At 34.3% G+C, this 11,712-nt stretch overlaps 1 protein-coding gene across 1 annotated transcript; it reads right to left on the bottom strand.

The window, feature by feature from the left end:
• Positions 1-89: 89 nt before the first annotated feature.
• On the bottom strand, positions 90-7,928 carry LOC145141185 (ABC transporter B family member 11-like). The gene is made up of 11 exons (XM_079074503.1): positions 7,677-7,928; positions 6,721-7,107; positions 6,577-6,631; positions 6,303-6,478; positions 5,979-6,200; positions 5,650-5,888; positions 5,041-5,566; positions 4,680-4,953; positions 3,208-4,604; positions 2,825-3,118; positions 90-566 (listed from the first exon to the last, which is right to left on the bottom strand). Exons 2-11 carry the CDS (start codon positions 7,051-7,053, stop codon positions 213-215), a joined length of 3,870 nt encoding a protein of 1,289 aa, XP_078930629.1. The 5' UTR covers positions 7,054-7,107; positions 7,677-7,928; the 3' UTR covers positions 90-212.
• Between the last annotated feature and the right edge of the window lie 3,784 nt (positions 7,929-11,712).

The following is an 11,712-nucleotide window of genomic DNA, read 5'->3' on the forward strand; positions in this document are numbered from 1 at the left end:
AGAATAATTTTGGCTAAAGGAAATGAAATACCTGATTATTTGTTGATACTTTGGATATTACAAAAAATGATTCTAATCTTCAAGACATGTTTTCAACAAAGCAGTTGTTCATTCTATTTTCTTCAAAACTTTACAAACTTCATATTTGGATATTACAAAAAACAAAATGGAATACAATTTAATTCAATTGGTTAATAGCTCAAAATATAAATTTAAGTGGAAGCGGTCATGTGAAGAGCAACTAAAGATGCATAGAATCCATCCTTGATATTAATTAGTTTTTCATGCTTCCCTTTCTCAACAATGACTCCATTCTTGACCACCGCAATGACATCAGCTCCCTTGATGGTGGACAACCTATGAGCAACCACGACCGTGGTCCTGTTGACCATCACTCTGTCCAACGCATCTTGAACCACCCTTTCCGACTCTGCATCCAGTGCACTTGTAGCCTCATCCAACAATAGTATCTTTGGACTTTTCACAATAGCCCTTGCAATCGCCACTCTCTGCTTCTGCCCACCCGACATCTGCACCCCTCTTTCCCCTACTACCGTGTCATAGCCCTAAATTTTCATTCACATTCAATATTATATCAGAGACAGAGACAATATATATATATATATATATATATATATATATATATATATATATATATATATATATATCAACTATAAGAAATGAAGATCTATTTTGCACCCCTCTTTCCCCTACTACCGTGTCATAGCCCTAAATTTTCATTCACATTCAATATTATATCAGAGACAGAGAAATAATATATATATATATATATATATATATAAGAAATGAAGATCTATTTTGCCACATGTCAATCTCTCATGAGTTTTGACATTTGTCATTTTGTGATATTTTTGAAATAAATAATATCCACATGTTAATTCTTAGATTTTTCAAATTTTAAAATTAAAAAGCCACATAATATTTATATATTTATATATGTAAAGTATTAAATGTCATAAATATGATATTAAATTGCAATTTATACATTTCTTTATTGCTTATTTCAAAATTTTATTTTAAAAATAAAATTATTGTTTACACTTTAATATTTAATTTCTTTTTTAATCAACCCGTATAATATACGAGTTTTACACCTACTATATATATATATATATATATATATATATATATATATATATATATATACTCTCTAATGAATGAAGGTTTTTTTGCCACTTGTCAAATTCTCAAGATTTTTGCCACATGTAATTTTGTGGGAGTTTTAGATTTATTATTTTTCACTTGTCATTTTTTGGGAATTTCCATTTTTTAAAATAAAATTCCACAAAATTCTAAGAGTTTTATAAGGAAAGAGAAACAAATCTGTAAAATTGGTCCCTGTGGTATTCAAAAAACTTTGGATAGAGTCCAAAAAGTTTCTCACTTGCATAGAAGGTCCAAAATCAAGGTTTTTCTGTGTTTTTGGTCCAAAAAAACTTAGAATGACGGTTATACCCTTTTACTTTCTTTTTTATATTTTTTTAATTTTTCAAATACTGTTTTAATTTAAAAATAAATAGAAAAGGAAATCTCTCTCTCTCTCTCTCTCTCTCTCTCTCTCTCTCTCTCTCTCTCTCTCTCTCCGACAAAAAAGGGAACCGACAACCCTCCTCCACCCTCTTTCCTATCAATTGGAAACAACCAAACACCCTTGAGGATCGTCGCTTCCCTCGGCTGCTACTTCAGTATTTCTTTCCCCTTATCCCTCGTGTTTTGCCAATGGAACAGAAGGAGAACCAAGGAGGCCACCGGAGCAGCCCCCTCGCTGTAACAGTTACCCAGCAGCGGTTCCCTTCTTTCTCCCTCGCTATAACCTCCACCGAACCACCCCGTCCTGCTTCCGTTCATCTTCTTTCTCCCTTCGATCCAGTCGGTTCCCTTTCCCCCTCGATTTGTGGCCGTCGGCGACGAATGAAGAGCCTAGGGGAGTTCGTCGGAGATCGAATCCTTCTCGCGATCTGTTTGACCAACAGATCACCACTCTGACTGCTTCTATTCATGTTCCTTCTTCCCTCTCCCAATCAGTGAAGACGAAGAGTTAACCCACAAAGGGTCGTCGGTCTTGACAGACCCCCTTGCCCCTCCTTGCGATTTCCCATCTGCACCTCAGCTCACGTCAATTTGCCTTTCGTTCGTCTGTTGTTCTTTGTCCAATATGATGGAGACGATAATTACTCAAGGTCAAAGTGGGTTTGGCTTTTTGGGGAAGATGAAGTTATAAGAATACGTATTGTAAAAGTCTCAAAGAAATGGGGGGGGGGGGGGGGGGAGAGAGAGAGAGAGAGAGAGAGAGAGAGAGAGAATTATTTCCTTTTCTATTTATTTTTAAATTAAAATAGTATTTGAAAATTTTAAAAAAATATAAAAAAGAAAGTAAAGGGTATAACCGTCATTTTAAGTTTTTTTGGACCAAAAACACAGAAAAACTTCGATTTTGGACCTTCTATGCAAATGGAAAACTTTTTGGACCCTATCCAAAGTTTTTTAAATACCACAAGGACCAATTTTGCAGTTTTGTCGAAAGAGAATCATTCTATTAAATTGATAATAAAGTCTCATAAATGCTCTAAAGAATATTTGATTTCTTTTATAAATGTTCCAAAAGATTACATTATGTTATGTAAAAGTGTTATTTTATAAAATATTTAATGTTTAAATATTGATATTAAATTTTTATTTTTAATAAACCCCCGTGTAGTACACGGGTCTCACACCTAGTATATATATATATATATATATATATATATATATATATATATATATTATTCAAATAATAGTGCTAATAGATGATCTGATGACTGACCTGGTGTAAGCTGCTGATGAACTTGTGGGCATTTGCCAACTCGGAAGCAGCTATTATTTCAGACTCTGTGGCCTCACCGTCTTTTCCATAAGCAATGTTGGTTCGGATGGTGTCATTGAACAGGATCGGCTCTTGGCTCACCAGACCCATCTGCAGCCTCAGCCACTTGAGTTGAAACTTTTGTATCTCGATTCCATCCAGCGTGATACTGCCTGAGTCTGGATTATAAAATCTTTGCAACAGCGAGATCACTGTTGATTTCCCACTTCCACTCTCTCCAACCAATGCCACTGTCTGATCAATATCAACATCAACATCAACATCAAGTTATATAGATATAGATAAGCGGTAAATAATTAGATTGAATTAAACCAGGTAGGTACCTTGCCACTGTGGATGGTTAAGCATAGATCACGGAATATTTGAACGTCAGGTCTGGTGGGATACTTGAAGCTGATGTGACGAAGCTCGATTTCCCCCTTGACATTATCCAATGTCGTCCCGGATTCATCACTTGGGTCAATCTCTGACTTGCGGTCTAGAATGGCAAATACAGAGACAGCAGAAGTCTTGGCTTTGCTTGTATCTGGGGCAAATGAGCTCGACTGGGACACTGCTATGGCTGCCATCGTGAGAGCAAAGAATACCCTGAAAACATCTGAGAATGTGGTCTTTCCAGCCTCAACAAGCCGAGCCCCAGCATAAAAGCTGGCTGCATACACACAGAAAAGCAAGAAAAACGACACTCCAAACCCAATCCCGCTGATCAAACCCTGCTGTATCCCCGCTTTCTTGGGACCCTCACATTTATTTCTATAAAGTTGCATTACTTTCTCTTCTGCGCAAAAAGACGCGACCGTCCTTATGCTCCCAACCGCATCGTTTGCCACCTGGCTTGCTTCCTCATACATCATCTTAGCATCCGCACTGAAGCCTTTCATGAATTTCACCTGAACAAATCCATTGAGTCCTATGAGGGGGATGAGAGCAAGCATGATGAGAGCCAACTGCCAGCATGCTACAAATGCAATGGCTAAACCAGCAGCAGCAGACGATGAATCCTGAACAAGTTGAGCAAGTGCATCGCCGACCAAACCACGAAGGCTGGCCGCATCTGCCGACAGCCTGGCACCAATTGCCCCGCTGGAATTCTCGGGCTTATCAAACCAACCCACTTCCATCCGTATCACCTTCTCAAAGCATAGAGATCTGATCCTTCTTATTAGCTTAGAACCAGCAATAGAGAAAAAATATGATCTCCCAGGATAAGCTAAAAAAGATACCACCCCAAGGACTACATACATTAGAGCCCAGAATCGGGCATCCTTTTTCATTTTATGTGGGGGCTCATAGAAGGTCTTGATCATGCTGGAAATCAGAATGCCAAAAACCGGGAGGACTGCTCCATTGACGATAGCAGCTATGGTACCCATTATGAGTACCGGTATCTCTGGCTTGTTGAGATAGGCAAGTCGTCGGAGTGGCACTTTGGGTGCTGCCTTTTCTTCTTCCGAAGCAGCTTCAACATCCATGGATTCAGCAGCCACAGCGAGTTGTGTAGGCATGCCAAAAGAGTTGGAAATCGAGTGCCGGCTGCTGTTTCCTATGCTAGATGATGATCCTCGGCTTATCGACCGCAGGTACCTTTTATTATCACTACTTGGGGTTGGGGGGTCCTCTGACCCCAGCTGCTGCTTTCTTGAGTCCCTACTAACTTCTTGTAGTTTTATAAGTTGAGCGTATGCTCCTTCAGGATCCTTGACTAGCTCCAAATGTGATCCTGCAACCAACAATTCATAAGCCATTAGCCATGGTGATGTTTTGTATGTGAATTAAACTAGGAGTAGGGACCTACCTTTCTCAACCATCTTTCCCCTATGAATGACTGCAATCATGTCGGCATTTCTTACTGTGCTTAGACGATGTGCTACAATGATGGTTGTCCTATTCACCATAATCCTGTCCAACGCCTCCTGCACAACTCTCTCAGATTCTGCATCCAGTGCACTTGTTGCTTCATCAAGGAGTAGGATTCTGGGATCTTTAAGAATGGCTCTGGCTATGGCAATTCTTTGCTTCTGTCCACCAGAAAGCTGTGTTCCATGCTCACCAACCATGGTGTCCAGGCCCTAATTAAACAAGGCAAAACAAACAAAATCAACATCAGCAATAAATAATATAACAAGCAAGCAAGCAAATGGCAAATAGAAACGAACCTGAGGTAGTTTATCGATAAATTTAGCAGCATTTGCTAGCTCGACTGCAACTCTAATCTCATCCATAGACGCACCATCTTTCCCGTACATGATGTTATCCTTGATGCTGGATGCAAACAGGACCGGTTCTTGGCTAACAAGACCAATTTTCTCCCTTATCCATTTCAGCTGGAATTGTTTGAGATTAATATCATCGATGAGAACTTCCCCTGCTTTAGGATCATAAAATCTCTCAATCAGGCTGATCACAGTTGACTTTCCACTTCCACTTTCTCCTACCAAAGCTGCAGTCGTCCCACTAGGGATGAAAAGAGAGAAGCCACTAAATATTTCCTCATCTGGTCTTGCAGGATAACTAAAATACACGTCCTTTAACTCCACATCACCACGGATATCACTCAGTACTTTCCCTTTTGTGTCATATGCATCTATTTCAGGCTTTCTGTTTATCGTTTCAAACATCTTGTATGCTGCTGCCCGACCAGCAGCAAATGCACTCAAACAGGGAGACGCCTGACCAAGAGACCTGCAGGGCACACAATTTATTTATTTATCTATTTAGTTGAGATTTGAGATTTGAGAAAGACAAGAAAGAAAGAAATCACGTACATGGATCCGGTGAGCACTGCAAAAATTACATTGACCACATCCCCCCCGGTGTAGCCTTTTTCCAGTATCATCTTTGCACCATACCAAACAGCCAAGGCATAACTACAGAACACGATCAACATCATCGTTCCAAAACCAAGCCCAGCAGCCAGGCCTTCATTCACACCAGACTTGTAAGCATCTACAAGCGATTTATTGTAATCCGCAACAGCTTTTTTCTCCCCGGTGAACGAAGCAACCTATTTTATTTTATATTTTTTAAAAACCAATCATATAGTATGATATGATGATATACAGAAAATATATATATTTGTATATGTATATATTACCGTCCTGATTGAGCCGATTGTCTGTTCGACTACATTGGCTGCTTTAGCATAAGCGGTTTGTCCCCGTGATGCCATCTTGGATATAAGTAGCGACATCATTCCACCAGAAATCACCAATGGAGGAATCGAGGTTAACATGACAAGCGTAAGAAGCCATCCCTTCACAAATGCTATCACAAAACCTCCCACAAATGTTGCCAGTAGCTGAGTGAATTTTCCAACCTGCAAACAAAACCAATAACTAGTTATAATAATAATAATAATAATAATAATAATAATAATAATAATAATAATGTAGCTAGTTATAGAAATTAGATTAAGAACCTTTTCCCCCATGGCATCTTGTATGAGGACGGTATCCCCAGACATCCTGCCAACAACCTCCCCGGTGTTTGTTTCCTTGTCAAAGAAGGACACATCTTGTCTCAATATGGTTTTCAGATACAGATTCCTTATTCTTGCAGCCTGTCTTTCTCCCGTTACCATCCACATTGACACCTCTACATACATACATACATAACATGCCTAATTAGAAAAAGCTGATATATAGATCCATATAATTAAGTTTTAAGAAATAGCTAGGATTTGATCTACTTACGGAAGAATGCTGCCAAACCAGCCCCAATAGCCAGGTAAACAAATTTCAGCGATACCTAACAATTAATAATACTCGTACTTTGTCATAAAACATTCTGCCTAGCCCACCAATAACCAATTAAACATACATATAAGTTATACGTACCTTGGAAACAACACGGACGACATCGTCGTTATTCTGGTTCTCACCAAAAGAATCTATAAGGTCGCCGAAAAGAATAGTCATGAGGGGCATGCAAGCTCCATTACCGATGGCGCCTATGGTACCAGCGATCATCAGCATGTAATCAGTGGAATCAGCAAAAGCAAACAGCTTGTAGAATGGGACACTATTGGCATTGGGGGTCTCTTTTTCTTTTTTCCTGTCCAATCGGGATTCTTGTTCAGGTTGTAAACCATCACCATCACCATCAGCGCCGTCGGTGGTGGGGGAGTTAGAGGGCTCGGCCTTTTCCTTTCCTTTACCACCGGAGCTCATCCTGTACACTCCGTTCAAGTGCTAGATTTGCAGCCAAAATGATGTACCGCCTGTCTGTAGAAAAAAAAGTATAAAAAAAAAATCAGAATGCAAATATCGGGAAATCAAATCCGAGTTAATTTTTAGTAACAAAAAGAGTAAAGTGAAACAAAACTAAAAGAAGAAGGAATATCTGACTGTAAAGCAAGGCAGGAAAAGTGTGAAGGAAAAGTAAACGGACCGGATCATGGAAATGCCATGAATGAAAGTAAGACGTACCAGACAGAGCAATAAGACATTAAACGAGGCAAATGATGTTAATCAGATTAGATTAGATGGCTTAGGGTTTGAGTCACGTTGCGTAAATCCAACGGATGAAACGGATCCAGATGCCAAACCGAATCCGAATTGATCAAATAAATAAATAAATAAAATTATTTATCTGCGGAGGCAGAGTTAGGTGAAAGAGACGATCGATGTTAAAAGAAAACCCAGCTTGTGATATAGGAGTATGTATATTATGAATGGACTGACAGATACATAAGGTGATGGTTTGTTTTCCATTCTCTCTATATCACACAATCCATAAGAAAATAAATAGAAATTTTAAAGTTGCTGCTAAAATATAAGAAATCGGAGCTCACAGTGTAATTAGTTTATGATTGGATGAAGGTGGGAGGGAGTTGCAGAGCAAGCAGTTGTAGAACCTTGGATGACGAAAAAGCAAGAATACATGTATATATATATTTTTTATATATGTAAGGGTTGGTGGGGAATTGCCAATTTGCCAAAACATTGAATGTCATCATCAAAACCAAAGAAAAGAGGAAGAGAGAGAGATAAGATTTCCTTGAAGAGCACGGCTGGAGAGAGGCTGGTCAAAGCTTCACATGATTTTCTCCCTTAGATTTAGGATACTCGATTATTCGATTAGCATCTCCTTTTATGAAAGGAGGCTGATTCTTCCATTGCAACTATTAATCCATCCACTTAAATTCATATATATTTCTATATTTACCCTTATCTAATTAACCATTTTAACATGGCTAACAGTGGCCCATTATAAATAGTTAATTATAGATTGATTTTTTATTAAAATGTAAATAGAGTGTCTTAGAGCGACAAATATGAAATACGTGACTAAGGTCGAATATCAACATTTCCATTTTATTTTTAATCTCAATGGAACTTACCTCTCTCTCTCTCTCTCTCTCTCTTTCTCTCTCTCTCTCTCTCTATATATATATATATATATATATATATATATATATATATATATATATATATATATATATATATATATATATATATATGTTCAAATGTTTCTACTATCTATTGTATTCATGTATGATTGATTCTGAACCAATCATTTTAGTTATTTTAAGAAAGTAATTAATACATATTAAATACCGAAGATTTAATTAATATAATTATATATCTTCAACATGTAATATACATTAATTACTTTCTTAAAATAGCTAAAATGATTGGTCCACAATCAATCCTAAATGCACACAATGAATAGCTAGAACACAATAGATAATGAATATATATATATATATATATATATATATATATATATATATATATATATATATAGAGAGAGAGAGAGAGAGAGAGAGCTAGGTTCAAATGTTTCCTCCAAGTATTGTGTTCCTGAATGCATCAATCAGAAATTAGCAATTAATTAAATAACTAAATAAATAAATAAGGGTAAATTAGTAATATTACATATATGTATTAATGAATATCCAAAATTAACAATTGATATCCTTTTATTTAAGGGATACAATTTTTATTTACCTATTAAAACCCTACACCGTCGTTTTTTTCAGAGCCGTACATCACCAACACCTCCGCCCAAATCCTCATTCAATTGCTGGCCAATTAGTGACCCTCTTCACCGCCAGTGCTACACCACCTGTCGCCGTTCCCCTGTTATTCCGGCATCGATCTTGTTCAAAAATTAATCATCTTATTTCTTGTTCTTGAAGGTAATTTTAATTTTCTATTGACAATTGTTCTTCACCTCCAACGATAAAATTGAAGAACGAAATCAATTCATCTTCCTTACAAACCCCAATATAGGTATGTTTTTCATTTCTGCAGCTACTTAGTTATATTGAAAATTGAATTTTTCAAAACGTGAGACTAATCTCCAATTTATTTGATCCTTTATTTTAATTATTTTTATTTGATTGGAGTTGAGTTCATCCGTCTAAAACCACAATATGTATGTGATATCTTTATACAAGAACTATGCAGCCCCATTTCAAAATTGATATGGAATATATTTCTACTTAATTTATGTCCATTCAAAAACCAATTAATTAACTATATGTTGAAGTGTTATTAATTTGCTTGATATTGTACTTGTGAAATTTATATTTATTTCTTGTGATTTGATCTGCGGGTTGGATTTGTGGTATCTCATGATTGATTTTGTATGTGATTGATTTTAGGTGAATTTAATCAGTGTATTAGTGTGTTTGGTTGTACTTTATCTTATTGCATGCAAGGTGTTTGTGGAAATGTCTACAAAAAAAATTGATATAATATATAAAATTTGTTTGATTATTGGGTTTGGATGTGTGTTATCTCATGTTCTATGTATTCTACCAGAATGTATTCTGTCAGAATATATTCTGCCAGAATGTATTTTATGTATTCTGTCATATTCCATCTATTCTACCAAAATATATAAAGTGATAGTTAATTGCAAGTAACCTGTTTTTAACCATTATTAGTTTTTGTTGTATTTGTGATAGGAATGACTGGAAGAATGCGTTGAAGACCTAATAGGAATAACTTGAAGAATGAATAAAGTTTGATCATACTCACATTTTAATAATGTTGTTATTTTTTTAATAATTTTATTCATTTTTATTGATTTTCTTTTAGAATATGTATAATTATATTAAAATGTATAAGCCTTTTAGTCTGTAAGAATATTTATGAATTTGTATTTAAGTTCGGATGTATAAGAATATATTAGAATGCTGTTATTTTTCAACCTTGGATTCAATAATTTTGTTATTCTTCAATAATATTCTAATAGAATAAAATTCTGAAAGAACATCATCCTAACAAAAAAAATATTCTGACAGAATAAATTCGGTTATGTTTACAAATTACATTAGAATTAAAATTGAATTAATTAAAAAAATTCAGATTTTTAAAATTAGGAGAATTAATTATCTCTAAAAATCCAAAAATTTCCTTTTATAAATGTAGTTAATTGTCCAAAATACCATTTTGCTAAAAATTTGTGTGATTATATGGTACATCTTATCCCATTGTAATATCATACACTATCAAATCATGTCCATTGATCTGTGCATTCTGGCGCAAAATAGTTAGTAAAAACAAAATAACCTAAGCCTATATATATATATATATATATATATATATATATATATATATATATATATATATATATATATATATATATATATATATATATATATATATATATAGGGAAGAGTTATTTGGAAAACAAAACAACCCTAAAAATGCATAAAAAAAATACCAAGACATCACAAAACTTCTTTTTGAATTTTTTTTTATCAAAAAATCGCAGCATTTTTTACAATTTCGCTGAAAAAAAAATAAAAAATCAATTTTTTTTTTTTGTAAATTTTTTTTTTCAAAAACTTTTTTCAGCGATTTTGACCTAAAAGTTGCGATTTTTTGATAAAAAAATTCAAAAAAAAGTTTTGTGATCTCTAAGTATTTTTTTATGCATTTTAATGATTTTTAGGGTTTTTTGTTTTCCATAGAACCTAAACCTATATATATATATATATATATATATATATATATATATATATATATATATATATATATATATATATATATATATATATATCGTAAGAAAGTGAACACCATGAAACTTAGAATTAAAGAAAATTAAAAATCCATGAAATTCTTTTTGTTTTATTTCTTTACTTTTTTAAAAGAGGTATACAAATACAAATAATGTGTCATTGTATATTTAATTTTAGTATATTCACTTGTTATACAAAAAATAATTTTTACATTTTTTTGGGGGTTTGCATCTGATACCGAGTTCAACAACTAACATACTTTGAATTTTCAAATTAATGGATTGGTTAGTTTACTTTGCTGTCATGTTTATTAATATTAAATTATTATTTAAATTTTTATAATCATTCAAGACGAAAAACGATATTATTATTATTATAATTACTATTATATATATATATATATATATATATATATATATATATATATATATATATATATAGAGGAAGGAATGAAGAAGGTGGCAGGGTGCATACGCACTTGCAGACGTAATACGATTTATTTAAGGGACTTCTTATTCACGCTAAAGTCTAAACTATGCAAACAAATGAACAATAACGACGTTGGTATCGTAATGTAATGCTTTTGTTATTCTTTAATATTCAAATATGACGGCAACAAATGATTTTTTTCCTTGTCCACCAATCAGTTTATTACAAAAGATTATTTTATTTGCTATTTATCGATCATCAAGCTAAGAAAAGTCCCTCTAATAACTGTTTCGCTAAGTATTTGAACAAATCCCAAAATATTTCAATAAAGTTTTTTTTTTGAACGGAATTTACATAAGCTAGCAAACTTAGGAAAAGAACGAAAGTATTACAGGAAAATAGCCGGAAATGAGTTCTGTAACTA

The sequence above is a fragment of the Lactuca virosa genome, chromosome 9, assembly GCF_052849685.1.
Source record: "Lactuca virosa cultivar CGN04683 chromosome 9, Lactuca_virosa_CGN04683_v6, whole genome shotgun sequence".
In the NCBI taxonomy this organism is placed as follows: domain Eukaryota; kingdom Viridiplantae; phylum Streptophyta; class Magnoliopsida; order Asterales; family Asteraceae; genus Lactuca; species Lactuca virosa.